This window comes from Macrobrachium rosenbergii, chromosome 23, assembly GCF_040412425.1.
Source record: "Macrobrachium rosenbergii isolate ZJJX-2024 chromosome 23, ASM4041242v1, whole genome shotgun sequence".
Classification (NCBI taxonomy): Eukaryota; Metazoa; Arthropoda; class Malacostraca; order Decapoda; family Palaemonidae; genus Macrobrachium; species Macrobrachium rosenbergii.
This window is the reverse complement of record NC_089763.1, coordinates 61,450,240-61,467,446: the sequence shown is the minus strand read 5'-3', so window position 1 is coordinate 61,467,446 and position 17,207 is coordinate 61,450,240. Positions and strand designations below refer to the sequence as shown.

Sequence of the window (17,207 nt, the reverse complement as noted above, 5' to 3'; positions counted from 1 at the left end):
ATTGTCATATGACACCTATGCATGAACGGCTTTCTTTTCTGGTGTGTTTTACATAGCATTATTCCTTAACTTTCAGGCAAAAATCTCAACTATAACTATACAGTAGTATAATGTTAACAAATCACCAAATTATAACAATGACCTTTGGTTCCCACTACAAACTGTAGAAAACTACTAATTAATGACCCATTCATCACCACATATCCAAACTGCTCTCTCAGCATTATACTTTTAGGTAACTTTAGTAAGCAAATTACTATACCTTTTTGCGATTTTTCAGTTCTTGAACTTGTTTCTTAACGTCCATTTCTGGGGCTCCATCGCTTTTCATTTGACGAATTATATCACCCTGGAATTAAACATAAACATCAGTAAAAATTGCCATGCTACCATAAATGCTATAATGCCTTTAAATGACTCTTAGTTTTGCAATTTTTTTATTTAAAGCTTTAATTATTGAAAGGACCCAAATCACAGTAATATTTTACTTATATACTACATCAGACAAAAAACAAATAACTTGAAAGAAAAATTAATTTTTCCCTTGTTTGGCTTGAAATTACAATTACAAACTTGATAACAATTACATACAGTATCAAGAATGTTCCTGTCTTTTAAGTTTAACTTGAGTTTAATAGTGTAGCTTCATGATGCACATCAGCAATAAGTATACATTTTCATCAAATTTATTTAGATACTCACCTCCTCTTTAAGATAACTATATCTCTGTGCTGGAAGGAGAGTACTGTATTGTGAATGGGGGAAAAGGCACAAGTATCTCGACTGACCCAGTCTTGCAGAAATGTATCATTCAAACAAGTCTTGTGGTTGGTTTCTGGGAAGGCAATTGTTTATGTGAAGGAAGGTAATGGTTTTTGTTTAGTTGTGTTTTGTGTGTTTGTTTTTTTGTTTTGTTTTTGTGCTTTAGTGTGGTTGGTTGTTGTAAAGTTTATTTTCTTGTCTTTAGGTCAGCCGACCAACTTTTCCCCTTGCAAAGTTTGCCTTTTGGGCAAACGTTATTTTCATGATAAAATTAAGTTTCATATATACTTACCAAGTAATTGCATAGCTAATAGCTTCACTCATGGGCAGCCTAAATTTAAAAAACTACGGTAGCGCTTTGATTGTTTAGTGCAGATGACTAGCCTGCCCACTAATGGGAATACTAGGAATGACTTAGCAAACAACCTCATTCTGTTTGTGCCCTTATGTCCATCAGAGGGAGGAGAGTGGGCTCTGATTCTGTAATTTCTTATTAGTACAGTATATATGTACTTAATTTTATCATGAAAATAACATTTTCAAATAAGTAACTTACCAAGTAATTACATACCTGAATCCCACATTGATAGAAAGTGGAATACATGGACATACTCTACTCCAGAACATTAAGTCATGGTAATGACTTTGGAATAGAGAAGTTGCTAGCACTGACCACAATGCTTGCCATTTCCTTACCTGGTAAGAGAGCTCCTGCAGGAGAATACTGCCTTTGGTTGGTGCTCGTCTTAACCTGCAGTGGTGTGGCAGTAGCGCCATAGGGCGCCTCTACCTAAGTGGGAGCTTTGCAGCGAAGGATACGACCGATGGCTAGCAAAGCACAAAGAAGTGCCCTTGCCCTGGCCGCAGTACCAATATAAAAGACGACCAGGCAACACTATCACCTGCACTGAAATAAAAACCACAAGCCATCCACTAAGTGGTGGGTGCTTCAGGTACACTGTAACCCCCCCCAAAACTCCCCAAAACTCGACACCTTACTACAAGGTGAAGAGATAGTAGGAGGAATTCCTATGCTTCCTCCCAAGATACCATGCCAGTTACTAATAATGGCCCAAGGGTATTGTAAATTTTCAAACACTGTTTCAACTTTCATTTAAATAGTGAGAAGCGAAGATCGATTACACTTCCAGTAGGTTGATTGCAGAATGGAAGTAAGGGACATATTGTGCCTGAAAGCTAATGAGGAGAGGCTGCTCTGACGTCCTTAGCTTTCACTTAAAAAGTAGGCAATATGTTCTCCTGAATCTGAGCATGTGTCTCAGAAATTAAGTCCAATTAGGATGAAGGACAATGCATTCTTAGTCAGAGGGCGAGACAGGTTCTTGCCAGAACACCCGAGGTTATTGATGACCCTCTGATCTTCTGGTCCTGCTCAGGTAATACCTGAAAGTTCTAACTGGACAGAGAGCTCTCTCTTCTCCCCAGACCTAAGGCTGTCCGTTAAGTTCTTAAGGGAGGAAAATGGATCCAGGGCTTGGATAGGTCCTCGTTCTTGGCTAAAAATCCAAGGGTAAATGAGCAAATTGCATCGCCTTGTGAAAAAACCTCTGAATTGATGGTTTTGATCTCACTAATACATTTTAGCAGAAGCCAAGGTCACCAGGAAGAGAGCCTCCCGGGTAAGGTTTTTCAGGAGACCGGTTAGGTATGACGAAAGATCTAGGTCTCTGCGCTTAAACACTGAGTTAAGCATAGTTTGATACCCTTTAACGGCAGAGGACTAGAGGTTCTAGATCTCCTCAGACAAAGGAGGAAAACTGCAATTTGGGTCACAGATGTCTCAGAAGAGTAGTAGTGAGACAAGGCTTCAGAAAATTGCCCACTTAGTCTGGTAGATGGAGCTAGAAGACTGAGGTCTGCATCATGCAAGAGCCTCTGCAGCAAGTCTTGAAAACCCTTTTCATTCTGACAAGCTCCCAGACAGTCTGAAGTCTGTCCAGGCAAGAGTGGACCACCTTTGGTGGTATCTCTTGAAGCGAGGATGTCTGAATAGACATGGTTGGGGAAGGAGCTTGGAGAGTCAACCAAAAACCGTAGCAAGTTCGGGAGCCATTCTTACATGGGTCAGAACAGGGCTATGAGGGTCATTGTAACGTTACAATGAGCCTGAAACTTGTTAGCACTTCCTTGACCATGTTGAAGGATGTAAAGGCGAAGAAGCCCAAGTCAGACAGATCTTGTAGCATGGAGCCGATTGCCCATGCTAGAGGGTCTGGGGCTGGAGAACAAACAAGAAGGAGGCGAAGGTTCCTTGCGAAGGCAAACAGGTCCAAAGTCGGTCTGCCCCATAGATTCCACAGACCTCGACAGACCAGGGGATTTAAGGTCCACCTGGCAGGAAGAACCTGCTCTCAGTTTGCCCACCACAACTTTTCGTTACCTTGAATAAATCGAGTGACTAGAAAACTTGATCTGCCAACAGAAGTTCTCTTGCTGTTTGGTGGAGAGATGAGTGAGAGCCTCCTTGCTTACATATATATGTCAGGGCTGTGGTCTTATCTAAATGGACTACTATTCTAGTTGTGAACTAGGGATGAGAAATACTGAGGCCCTTAGTTGCTTTCAGCTTTCTGATATGGAAGTGAAGATTCCGTTCTTCTGGGGACCATGTCCCGGAAGCTTCTTGGTTCCCCGAGAAGGCTCCCAAACTTGGTCTGGGCTCAGAGAATGAAGGGACTTCCCTTCCAAAAGTCTATTATCGGACAGCCACCACTGCACGTCTGACTTTAATCCGGGGTTATGGGAAAAATGAATGTGTCTGGCTGTGTTTCCCTGTCCCAGTTGGTCTTGTGTTCAAAACCTTTGAGCGCTTTTCCTTCGAAAGGAATCCAAGAAGTCAGTCATCCAGGTAATGACTGATGTTTATGCCCAGAAAATGAAGTCAAATGCAAGAGGAGCAAGGACTCGAGTGAAAAAAGTTAAGTTTATATTAGTTTTACCAGACCACTGAGCTGATTACCAGCTCTCCTAGGGCTGGCCCGAAGGGTTAGACTTATTTTAAGTGGCTAAGAACTCGAGTGAAGACCTGAAGTGTCGTAGAGAGGCTGAAGCAGACACGCCCGAACTGGAAGACACTGTCCCGGAAGATGGACCTGAGATACTCTCTGGAGTGAGTCCGGACGGGGACATGGATGTATGTTTCCTGCATATCCAAGGTTCCCATCCAATCGCCCTGGAGAATGGATGACATCACTGTCTGGTTCGTCTCCATCTTGAATTTGCTGTTGTTCAAAGAGAAAAAGGGGGCTGCAGGCCATGCAGACTCGCTGACAACCGAGCGAACTTGCAGATCATCGTGCAGTCTCGCAGACAACCATGCGGACTAGCTGCCAGCCCTGCAGACTCTTTGATAGCTGTACGGACATGTGGACATCCTTGCAGACTTGACTTATGTGGAATCGACAACACCTGGTACTGACTGAAGACATATGCGGAACTGTACGTGGCGGAAACTAATAATTTGTCTGGTAAGCTTAGAACAAGTTTGAAAAAATCCATAAAAACCACAAAAGCCTGGGCATGGACATAACAGTGGCCTTGTCAAAAACCGGACTGTGACAAATTGTTCTACAGAACAGACACAATTCTCAAAATTGTGTCCTGAGGGAAGAGGTGATGTAGGTCCGGAGGCAACATTAACAGGGCTGATTTGCGACTGTGTGACTTCCTCAGTAGTAAAGGTGCACCAGGGCTCTCTCTCCTTTGAGATTTCAAAAGTAAAGAGCAGCAATCTCCATAAGCCATCTCAATCGTCCTTGTCCGCACAGGATATAGAGGATGAATAAATTTGTTTTTATTGTCATTAGTGAGTGCTTCGTTGTTGGAAGAGGGATGAGGTCGTTAGTTTGTTTACGGCGCTGTCTGTCTGTGGAATATATGTGAGCATTTTTCGGTTTTGGGGGCAGTTTTTGAGTCAGAGCTAGTGCCGATCAGTCGTTTTTGGTCTAAAACAGTTTGTTTGTGTGCTGATGCAGAGGAGTTGTTTTTTCCTTGTTAGTGTGCTGTTCTTGTTGCTGTATGTTCGTGAGTCGTGTGTTTTTCTGTTTTGGTTTGGTTTGTGTGGTTTTGTGTGCTGTGTTGGCGACCGTGGACGCCTTACTCCATCTTCCAGCAACCGAGGACCAGGGTGAGTGTTGTGTACTGTTTTTTTGTGGTTTTTGAATTCAAAACATAATATTTGGCGCCCAACGTGGGGCAGCTGGTATTGCAGCTGCAATTGAGATTGGTGGCTGGTAGTGTGACTGAAGAGAAGGATGGAAGAGGAACTGGTGAGGTTGAGAGAGGAGAATACGTGGTTGAGGGGTGAGAATGAGAGATTGAGGAGTCAGTTGAAGGAGATGGGGGAATGCTAAGAAGTGCAAAAGAAGAAATGAAAGGGGAGATGAAAGAGTCAGAAGAGAGAATGGAAGAGAGGGTGGATAAAAAGTTGGAGGGAATGATGAAAGGTGTGGAAGAAATGATGAAAGGTATGTTCAAGGGTGTTTTTGGAGAAGGGGCTGTTGGAGGCAGGTTCTCTGGAACGTGTGAAGGGGCAAGAGAGAAAGAAAAGGAGGAAGAAGTGAATGGAAGCGTGAGTGATGAAAGTGATATGGGAATAGGAAATAAGAAACGAGGGAATGAGAGGCAAGGTAAGGAAAAGGGGAATGAAAAGCAAGGGAAGGAACAAAGGGAAAGTAAGGATAAGTCAGGGGAAGAAAAAGGGAAGAAGGGAAAGGGAAAGGAAATTGGTAAGAAGGGTAAGGAAGTGGGAAAGGCCGGAAAGAAGGGAGAGGGTGAAGGCAGTAGTGATAGTGAGGTGGATGGAGGTGAGTGGATAAAAGTGGATAAAAAGAGGGGGAAGAGGAGTGTAATGAGTAAGATGAATGTAAGTGCGGAAGTGGACTCTTTGTATTCGGAAGAGAGTATGAAAGGACAGAGTGAAAGTAGCGAAAGTGAGAGTGAAAGTGAGAAAGGCTATGTATGTGAGGGAGGTACCCCGGTGTGAAAGGTATAATGAGTATGGAAGTAGGGATGTGCATGATTTCTTTAGGGAGTATGAAAGGTTTTGTCAGGATAAGTATGGGGAAAGTAAGAGAGTGTGGGCACGAGAATTAGGAGAATATTTGACTGGGTTTTTGCTTGATATGTATAGAGTTATTATGAGTGTGGGAGATGTTGAGTATGACAAGGTGAAAGCTAGACTAGTTAAGCAAAGCAAGGCGTATGAAAGCGAGTGTTAAGTATAAGAGGAAGAATGAATTTGATGAGGCAAGAATGAAAGCTGGGAAACCTTGTCACTGTATGCTTGTAGGCTGGAGACGTTGGCAAGGAAGAAGTTTGGGGTGATGGGATAGATGAATGTAAGGAGTTAGTACGGAAGTTGTTAGGGACAGTGCCAGATGGAGTTAGAGAATTTGTGAACTTGAAGCGAAGGAGAAGAAAAGATGGACGAATGAAAGGTTGACTTGGGGAGAAATTTTGGAAATTGTAGAAGATTATGAGCTTGACAGGGTTATAAAGAGAGCAGAAGTGTAAGTGTAAGGGCTGGGGTAGATGAGAGAGTACCAGAGTTTGGAAGCTTTAGGGATGCAGTGTTGAGGGGCCCAATGAGAATGGCCAATAGTGTAATAGATAGGAGTGTAAGAGCAAGTAATGTGGAGGTGCCAGTGAGGATGAATGGTGGGTTTGTAAGGGAACAACGGGTTGGACAGGTTAGGGATAGTAGTGTACAAAGGGAAGGTTGATGAGTGGAAGTCGAGCGAAGTGTTTTAGATGTGGAAAGGAAGGACATACAAAAGAATGAGTGTAGGTGGGCTTTGGGAGCGTGTTTCAGGTGTGGGCAACCGGGACATTTGGTAAGGGAGTGTCTGAAAGATAGGGGTTAAATGCTACAGGTGCGGACAGGTGGGTCATATTGCTAATGGTTGTAGGGGTACCTGAGTGAATGTAATATGTGGCAACTGTGGTAAGAATGGGCATTATGCGAGAATGTGTTTAGAACCGAGAGGCGAAGTGTGTCGAATGTGGAATGGAAGGGCATGTATCAAGTGTATGTAGACGAAAGAGGGTGACTGTGACAGCGAATTGGGAAACTGAGTGTGAAGGGGGTTCAAATGGGTGGATCCTCCAGGATGCAAGCAGTCTTTGTGTGATGCATGTCGTGAGGGGTTGTTGCATGAGGGAGGTTTTGCTGGAAAGACTGACGAGTGCATGAAGCAATTTGTTTTGATAGAGTATGGCAGAAAACGTAAGAAAGGGAAGAACGTGAAGTGAACGGAATGATCGTAAGTTGTGTGATAGGGGTGTGAGTGCCAAAGTGAAAATGAGTGATAAAGCGTGTAATATGGATGAATGGGATGGTATGGATAGAACGATAGCATATGCGGGTTTGATATAACTGAGTTGACTGAACGTGTAGGGGTTAGTGAATGGTTGGAGGTGAGCGAAAGTGTAAGAGTAAGAGAGCGTAGCAGTAATATACGAGTGATTGAAAGCATGAATGAATCGTTGCAAGAATTGGAAAGGTCAATGAGCGAATGGGATGGGTTAGTTGAAGAATTGGGGGAGGTATTCGGGAACGAGTTAGAGGGTATAGATGAGATTGTGGATGAAATTGAGAGTGGGAATAGTGAAGAAGATAGCGTGAATCTGAGAGAGAATGGAGGAGATGTGGATTTGAATGTTGCTAGAAGAGAGAATGATTCTGAGAGAATGATTGCGTGGGAATAGACAAATCTAGAGGACCTGCTAGTGAGCATCCGTGGGTGTTGCGTAAGGCGATTTGAATGCAGTGTGGAAGGTGTTGGTTGGGAAATGCTAAAAGGGGGGAGAATTATAGAGGGATGAATAAATTTGTTTTTATTTAGCATTTCCCAACGTTTTGTGAGAGAGAGAGAGAGAGAGAGAGAGAGAGAGAGAGAGAGAGAGAGAGAGAGAGAGAGAGAGAGAGAGAGTAATTGTCGTTAGTGAGTGCTTGTTGTTGGAAGAGGGATGAGGTCGTTAGTTTGTTTACGGCGCTGTCTGTCTGTGGAATATATGAAGGATTTTTCGGTTTTGGAGGCAGTTTTTGAGTCAGAGCTAGTGCCGGTCAGTCGTTTGTTTTGGTCTAAAACAGTTTGTTTGTGTGCTGATGCAGAGTTGTTGTTTTTCCTTGTTAGTGTGCTGTTCTTGTTGCTGTATGTTCGTGAGTCGTGTGTTTTTCTGTTTCGATTTGGTTTGTGTGGTTTTGTGTGCTGTGTTGGCGACCGTGGACGCCTTACTCCATCTTCCAGCAACCAAGGACCAGGATGAGTGTTGTGTACTGTTTTTTTTGTGGTTTTGAATTCCGCCATTAAAGACAGAACTCCTTTTCAATCCGAGGTGGTGTCTCTCGATAAAACCTGTAAGTCTTCTACTTCTTAGCCAGTGCTCCTACTGCCAGTCAAGAAAGCTAAGAACTTCAAAAAACCTTGACAAGATCTTCAACAAAGAGGTCTAGTTCCATTGAAGCACCAGAGGGAGGAAAGTTTGAAGATGCTTGTCTTGCTCCTTTTATGCCGAAAACCAAACTCCCAACTCCTTGAGAGACTTCTTGGAGGATGAAGAAAGGGCCAGAGGAGGGAGCTCCTGTCCTTTGTCTGCAAAGGACAGGACTCTGAGACACTGTCACTTAAAAGGGGTCAATGTCAGCTCATCCTGAACTACAGGTGAAGGTGGAACAGAATGAGGAGAGACAAAACGCTAGTGAGCGGGCTGAATAGCGCTCAGAGGCGGGAGTCTGACACTGAAGAGTTGGCGCCCGGTGATCGGGGACTGGCGCTCAAGAAAAAACAACAGTGAGTACTTAGAAAAGGCAGAAGCCAAGTGCTAAAGAGATAGAGCCGAGAGCTCAGGAACAGGAGCCAGGCATTCGGGAATTGGTGCCGGGTGCTAAGAAGCTGGCACCAGGAGCTCAGTGGATCCAGCTGTTTGGGAATTGGCGCCGCTTGGAAGTGCTGCTCTCAGAGGCTTCATGGAGTTTTCTTTTCTTGCTTGGAGGCCCAGTAAGGTCGCTGAACAAAAAGGGTGCTCATAAGAGAAGGTATCACCTTTCCATTGGAAGTCAGACTGAGGAAGAGACAGAGGGAACCACAGCATAACGGCAGGAAGGCTGTGGGATGGGGCTAGGCCCCTTACCGCTTGATAGGAAGCAGACATATGATGTCTGCCTAACTTGACTAACGTCTCAGTGGGTGACAGTGTCCCCAGTAGGCACATCCACTAATGTTCTGAGCAAGAAGAAAAAGGGCTAGAAGCTTATGGCCTGTCTGATAGCAGCTGTGATTCTTTTGGCAGATGGAAAAGCCCAAAAAATCTGAGAGTTGAGGCATCTCCAAAAAGAAGACTCTTGCAACGGAGGTCAATAGGGACTTCTGAAGAATGATGATAAACCCCAGTTCCTGAGTGACAATAAGAATATGCACATCCAACAAGACACCTTTCCAGTAGCTGCCTACAGACAGCTGGGAATGTGCTACAGGCTAAGCTGAGGGAGCAACTACCCGGGGGGGCAAACCCCCTCGGCCTCCCTTGGACCTCCAGTATGTCTCCTCCCAGGTTTAGGGGAGTATGGCAGGAACTTTTAGTCTAGGAGAACCAACAGGCTGGATAGCCGCCGCCTCCACCAATATCCAGAGAGACACCTTTTCAGTGGCTGTCCGTTGATACCCGGGAATGTGCAACAGGCTTCACTGAGGGGGCAACTACCTGGGGGACCAATCCCATCAGCCTTCATTGGACTTTCAGCATGCCTCCTCCCAGGTTTAGGGGAATAAAACAGTGACGGGTCTATGAGAACCAACAGGCTGGATAGTCACCTCCTCCACTTGCACAACACTTTCCCTGTTACAAGGTTGATTTTCCTGTCAACCCAGACTTAATACTGGCAATGGCACGGGATGGAAGCAAGGGAGCCAGGCATGGGAGTAAGTGGGTTAAAAGTAGGAGGGCTAGTAGCAGGAGAGAAAGGGGCACTCGGGGCACAATTCTTGGCTCTCCAGGATGCCGTCTACTTCCTACTGCTCATCCCAAACATTACATTCAGCAAAAATTCTCTCCTTACTACATTCCTGCCCTTACACTTACAACTGAAAAACAATGAACAAAGCTGCTGCAAACACCCGATGTTTATATCGAGAGTGGCAGAAAGAGAATGAGGTTGTCTGCTAAGTTGTTCCTAGTATTCCTGTTGGTGGGCAGGACTGGTCACCTACACTAAAGAATCGAAGCGCTACCATGATTTTTTTAATTTAAGCTGCACGCAAGTGAAACTATTAGCTATGCAATTACTTGGTAAGTTACTTATATGAAATTGCCTTTTGAGGTTTGCCCTCTGGTCTGTGGACTCATGAGGATCATTTTGCGTTGTGGGGTTTGGAGGCTTTCTGTGTGGTGGTTTGCAATTGCAAGGAAAGAGAGAGAGAGAGAGAGAGAGAAAGGAAGGAGAAAGAGAGAATTATTACATTATTTAATGTTATTTGAGAGAGAATTATTATTTTATTATTTAATGTTCTTATTTGATCTTATTAAATCCTAATATTATTATTTAAAATTCGTACTGTAAATCATTATTTTATCAAGTAAAATATATGTTGGTACAGTACAGTACAGTTGTCCTCGCTCCATCGCGGGGTTAAGTCTCAGGAACCCACCGTGATAGGCAACAACTGCGAAGTAGCAACCTTTTTATATTTATTTTATTATTTACTGTATATGTATATATTTTACAGCTTTATAAACTCCCTACTAATTAAGTAAACCCTTTCCCACACTGTTAACCTTTCCTACACTGCTGTAAACACTCCATGCACTTAAAATTTCTATACCTTGAACCTACGTGAATAGTCATGGAATCGAGCATCAACAGTATAAAATTTCCTCTTGTGTATGTAGTAATATGTTACAATGATTTACTAATTATATATTATTAATGCAAATACATTAATATGTTATTTCACTTACAGAACGCATTTAGTATACTCTCCTCGTATTACTATTCTAATCTGTTATCACCATAAAATGCAGAGAAAAAACAATCATCCCACATCTGTAATGTTTACATTCTGAAAATCGGCTGACTGAAGCTGTTCACTACAACTGAAACAATTATGAAAATCATTTTTTAGTTGCTAAAAGAAACAATTTTATTAATGGAATAATTATTTTGAATTATGTACATAAATGTTTGCGATACAGTAACTCAAGTATTTCATTAAGAGAGAGAGAGAGAGAGAGATATAGAGGGATGAATAAATTTGTTTTCATTTAGCATTTCCCAACGTTTTGTGAGAGAGAGAGAGAGAGAGAGAGAGAGAGAGAGAGAGAGAGAGAGAGAGAGAGAGAGAGAGAGAGAGAGAGAGAGAGAGAGTGTAATTGTCAAGTGAGTGCTTCTCGTTGTTGGAAGAGGGATGAGGGTCAGTAGTTTGTTTCAGCGGCGCTGGTCTGTCTGTGGAATATGTGAAGGATTTTTCGTCGAGGGAGTCTTTAGTCAGAGCTAGTGCCGGTCAGTGGTTCTGTGTGGGAGCAATTTTTGTCGTATGCTTTTCTGGGAGTTGTTGGTCTTCTTGTTGGTGTGCTGTTTATTTGTGTGTGTGTTCCGTTTCTTTTTTGTATTTCCTTGTTGTGTTTGTGGTTGTTTGCGGTTGTGGTTGTTACGGCGGCCTTTATCCATCTCCAGCAACTGAAGATCAGGGTGAGTGTTGTTTGTTGTTTTGTTTGTGGGTTTGAATTCGCCATAAATTTATACCCAACGTGGGCTGTTGTAAATAGCCGTAGGATTGTTTGTAGTGTGGGTCAAGAGAGTAAGAGGTCAGGGATGAGTGAGATAGAGAAACTGCAGGAACCCGAGTATTAGGGAACTCCAGGGGGTAGGCTGGAGGAGGAGAATGGGATATTGGAGGAGTGAGAATGAGGAGTTGAGGAGTCAGCTGGAGGAGATGGGGAAATGCTAAGAAGTGCAAAAGAAGAAATGAAGGAGATGAAAGAGTCAGAAGAGAGAACAGAGGATGGATAAAAAGTTGAGGAATGAGCTGAAAAGTGTGGAAGAAATGATGAAAAATTCAAGGGTGTTTGGAGAAGGGCTGTTGAGGCAGGTTCTCTGAACGTGTGAAGGGGCAAGAGAGAAAGAAAAGGAGAAGAAGTGAATGGAAGTGGAGGGATTGGTGCGATATGGGAATAGAAGAAGTAAGAAACCAGGGAATGAAAGGCAGGGTAAGGAAAGGGAATGAAAAAGGCAAAGGAAATAGAGGAAAGTATGGATAAGTCAGGTGAAAAGGAAAAGGAAAGCAAAGGAACTGGTAAGAAGGGTAAGGAAGTGGAAAGGCCGAAAGAAGGAGAGGGTGAAGCAGTAGTGATAGGAGGTGGATGGAGGCGCAGTGGATAAAGTGGATAAAAAGAGGTAAGAAGAGTGTAATGAGGATGAATGGGCAGGAAGTGGACTCCTTTGTATCTGGTAGGAGGGTATGGAAAGGACAGAGGAAAGTAAAGTGAAAGTGAGAGGAAAGGGAGAAAGAAGTGAGAAAGGCTATGGTATGAGGGAGGTACCCCGGTGAAAAGTATACGAGTATGAAGAGATGTAGCTGACTTTAGGAGTATGAAAGGGTTTTGCTGTGGATAAGTATGGGGAAAGTAAGAGGAGTGTGGGCACGAGAATTAGGAGAATATTTGACTGGGCTTGCTTGATATGTATAGGTTATTATGGGAGGTGGGGGAAAGCTAGACTAGTTGAGCAAGCGAGGCGATGAGCTGGAGTGTTAAGTATAAGAGGAAGAAATGAATTTGATGAGGCAAGAATGAGCTGGGGAAACTCGGTCACTGTATGCTTGTAGGCTGAGACGTTGGTAAGGGAAGAAGTTTGGGGATGATGGGATAGATGAATGTAAGGATAGTACGAAGTTGTTAGGACAGTGCCAGATGGAGTTAGAGAATTTAGGAACTTGAAGTGCAAGGAGAAGAAAAAAAGATGATTTAAATGAAAGGTTGACTTGTGGAGAAATTTCTGAAATTGTAGAAGATTATGAGTTTGACAGGGCTATAAAGAGAGCAGAAGTGTATGTAAGGGCTGGGGTAGATGAGAGGGTACCAGAGTTCAAAGCTTTAGGGATGGAGTGAGGGGGCCCAATGAGGAATGGCTGATAGTGTAATGAGGAGTGTAAGAGCAAGTAATGTGGAGGTGCCAGTGAGGATGAATGATGGGTCGGTAAGGGAACAACGGCTGGATGTAAGGTTTAGGATAGTATGTACAAAGGGGAAGGTCAGGAGTGGAAGTCGAGCGGGAGTGTTTTAGATGTGAAAAGAAGATACAAAAGAATGAGTGTAGGTGGGCTTCTTTAGGAGCGTGTTTCGGTGTGGCAATCGACATTTGCAAGGGAGGCATGAAGATAGGGGTTAAATGTCACAAAGTGACAGGTGGGTCATATTGCTAATGGTTGTAGGGGTACCTTACGAATGGCTATGTGGCAACTGTGGTAAGAATGGGCATTGTATAGAAATGTGTTCAGAACCGAGAGCAAAGTGTGACGAATGTGGAATGGAAGGGCACAGTATCAAGTGTGTATGGTAGACGAAAGAGGGTGACTGTGACAGCGAATTCGGGAAACTGAGGAAGGGGGTTCAAATGGGTGGATCCTCCAGGATGCAAGCGGTGCGTGTGATGCATGTACGTGAGGGGTTGTTGCATGAGGGAGGGCTTGTTGGAAAGACTGACGAGTGCATGAAGCAATTTGTTTTGAGAGAGTATGGTAGGAAACGTAAGAAAGGGAAGAACGTAAGTAAACTGAATATCGTAAGTTGTGTGGATAGGGGTGTGGAGTGCCAAAGTGGAAATGAATGATAAAGCGGTAATAATGGATGAATGGGATAGTATTAATAGAACATATAGCATATGCGGGTTTGATATAACTGAGTTGACTGAACGCAGGGGCTATGGAGCGTTGAGGTGAGCGAAGTGTAAGAGTAAGAGAGCGAGCAGTGATAGACGAAAGTGATTGAAAGCATGAATGAATCAAGCAAGAATTGGAAAGGTCAATGAGCGAATGGAGGGTTAGTTGAAGAATTGGGGGGAGGTATTTGGGAACGAGTTAGAGGGTATAGATATCAGGGATGAAATTGAGAGTGGTAATAGTGAAGAAGAGGAAGTGAATTGAGAGAATGGAGGAGATGAGGAGTTTGAATGTTACAGAAGAGAGAGTGATTCTGAGAGAATGATTATGCCTGCCAACGCGATCTAGAGGACTGCTAGAGCATCCGTGGGTGTTATGTGGAAGGCGACTTGAAAGAGGTGTGTGAAAGGTGTTGCTGGGAATGCTAAAAGGGGGAGAAATATAGAGGGATGAATAAATTTGTTTCTTATTTAGCATTTCTAACGTTTTGGTGAGAGAGAGAGAGAGAGAGAGAGAGAGAGAGAGAGAGAGAGAGAGAGAGGAGAGAGAGAGAGAGAGAGAGAGAGAGAGGAGAGAGAGAGGAGTGTGTGTGTGTGTGTAATTGTCGAAGTGAGTGTTTCGTTGTTGGAAGAGGGATGAGGTTTAGTTTGGAGCGACACAATGTCTGCCTGTGGAATATGTGAAGGATTTTTCTGGTTTGAGGAGTCTTAGCCGAGCTAGTGCCGGGTCAGTGGTTCTGTGTGGGACAGTTTTGTCGATGCTTTTCTGGGAGTTGTTGGTCTTCTTGTTATGTGCTGTTTATTTGTGTGTGTGTTCCGTTTCTTTTTTTTGTATTTCCTTGTTGTGTTTGTGGTTGTTTGCGGTTGTGGTTGTTACGGCGGCCTTTATCCATCTCCAGCAACCGAAGATCAGGGTGAGTGTTGTTTGTTGTTTTGTTTGTGGTTTGAATTCGCCACAGAGAGAGAGAGAGAGAGAGAGGAGAGAGAGAGAGAGAGAGAGAGAGAGAGAGAGAGAGAGAGAGAGAGAGAGAGAGAGAGAAATGATATTTCAATGATAAAATAAAGTTTCATCATAGCCACTCATTGATATATATATAGCTGTATTCTGATAGACCCGATACAGAATTCTAAACTTAAGTATAATACGAGTGGGAGATTTGTTAGTAATTTCATCTCGCCGCTTGAGGCGGTATCAGGAACTATCTCATTTCTCTATTCAGGATTTTCTAGTGCCACTGTCTCCGAGGGAGGTGGGCGGGAGATTTTGAATGAGAGATACATCTGTTAGGCAAGTATGAACAAAACTTTATTTTATCATTGGGAAATATCATTTTGTTCATGAGACTTACCTGTCGATATATATATAGCCGAATACCACCATTGAGGTGGGTACAGATAGAATAGGATTTAGGAAACAATTACATGTAGGTGAAAGATACCTGGTTCCTTACCTGTTAGCATAGCTGACTTCAAGTGATTACCGTCACCCAAGTCCGCTTCTGCTTAACTAGAGTTCCAGTGCGGTGCGGACTTGTATAGCTGGTGAGTTCTAGAGATTCCGTCAACGGGGCGTGACTGTAATGTGATCAGAATCTGGCATTGACCACAAGCAATGAGGGCAAACAAGTAAAACCAACCACCTGACCAAGCCCAATCTGGGTTAGGGATAACGCAACTAAAGCTAACGAAAGGGGGAAGTCCACAGGCAGTCGACCCAACAACCATAAAACACTATCCAACCATTTTCATAGGATAGATGAGTGTCATCCCCGCCCCAGGAAAGCATTCATGAAACAAAGTGGTCCAGCGAGAAGCAGTTCTCATATGTCGCCTTCACATCTCTCTGTAGTAGTTTAACACAGAGTTACGCCAAAATGTGGCACCCAGAATGTTACTGGAGTACATATTCTTCTGAAAAGCTAATGAAGTTGCAAACCACTCTCACCCTCGAGCATTGGACTTCTGTAGTTTAAAATCAGTGTCTTGACAGCTAGCGCTTCTTTAATCGTATCCCCAAAGAGCTTGTATATCTCTTCTCATAGGTAAGTCCGGCCCTTACAGAAACACCATAACTATCTGAGGGGCCCTGACTTTCTCCTTCACTGTCTAAGTAGACTTTGAGAGCTCCCACAGGGCAAAAGGACTCTTCTCTGGCCTCTTGAATTAGGATCTCAGCCATACCCTAAGGATTTCGAAGCCTTGGGCCAAGGGTTAGATGGCTCATTTTTCACAAAGGGAGTACAAAGAACAAACAGCTAAGTATGTCCTTTAAAGCCTATGTCTACTAAAGGCAGAGTTCACTAACCCTCTTTGCAGTTGCTAGAGCTGCTAGAAAAATAGTCTCTTCTGGTAATGTTCTCAATGACACAGAAACGAAGAGGTTCGAACGAACTGGACATCAGAACCGTGAATACAACATCCAAATTCCAAGAAGGAGTCCTTATTTCCAGGCACCTTCGAGGCTCTCAAGGATCTAAATAGATCGTGGAAGGTCTTTGGTTGGTTAGACAGATCCAAGTTTCTATGCCTAAAACAGATGATGAAGATACCCCTATATCCCTTGATAGTCAGGACTGCTAGTTTAACATCACTCCTCAGAAACAAGAGGAAGTCTGCTATCTGGCTCACAGAGGTCGTGGTAGAGGAAATGCCTCTTTCACCATCTCCAAGTAGACGGTCCACTTCTGATTGGTACAAATTATCAAGAGAGTCTAGCTCTGGGCAATAGCTTCGCCACTGGTCTAGGAAAACCTCTCGCCTGGCCAGCTTCCTCGAAGGTCTGAATGCAGTTAGGACTCAGAGCCGGGGAGGTTTTTGGTACTCTCATGAAGCTGTCTGAGTAGATCACTTCCCAGCGCAGAGATCTCGGAAAGTCCACTAGGAAGACATGACCTCTGTAACCATTCCCCAAGGCCAAACGGGCGATTAATCGCCATCCTTGTCCCTTCCACTTCACGCAAACTTCCTGATGATCTGGCGATTTTGTACGGGAAAGGCACACGCTCCATCCTCGACTAATCCCAGAGAAGAGCGCCTACTGAGAGCGCTCCTGGTCGAGAACAGGAGCAGTAGAAGAGAAGCCCTTCATTTGAAGTCGCGTAAGAGATCTACCAAGTGACGTCCCCAAAGCTTCCACAGTCCCTGACACACCTCTGCAGAATCCACTGTCGCAGGAGTTGTTTCGCCGCCTGAGAAGATCCACACGGACGCTCTCTACGCCTGCACAAACTCCTCGTGGAGGATCGCAATATTTCTCGGCCTGAGCCTACAGTGAAGGACGTCCTTGCTACGCTAACAGGGACCGAGAGAGCCCTTCGTTTCTTGAGGTATGACAGGGCCGTGGGTGTTGTCCGAGTTGATCTGGATAACTCGGGTTCGTGACTGGGTCCCTCGAAGAAAAGAAGGGCCAACTGAATCAGCCCCCACCCTTTGAGGCCTATGTGCCAGACCCTGTTCCCCTCTCCAGGTGCCTGGCCACTCGTCCCTCCCCAGTGTTGCCCCCACCCCAGATGGACGCGGCCGGAAAACAGCACTAGCCTGGTTCTGAAGT

General features: G+C 44.1%; 1 protein-coding gene across 2 annotated transcripts in view; it reads right to left on the bottom strand.

The window, feature by feature from the left end:
* GlyRS (glycine--tRNA ligase) overlaps positions 1-17,207 on the bottom strand; it is a 615,776-nt gene that overhangs the window by 546,263 nt on the left and 52,306 nt on the right. For both annotated transcript variants that reach the window (XM_067126048.1, XM_067126050.1), the window contains exon 2: positions 263-349. In XM_067126048.1, coding sequence (XP_066982149.1) covers positions 263-349 — 87 coding nt within the window. The remainder of the gene's footprint in view (positions 1-262; positions 350-17,207) is intronic.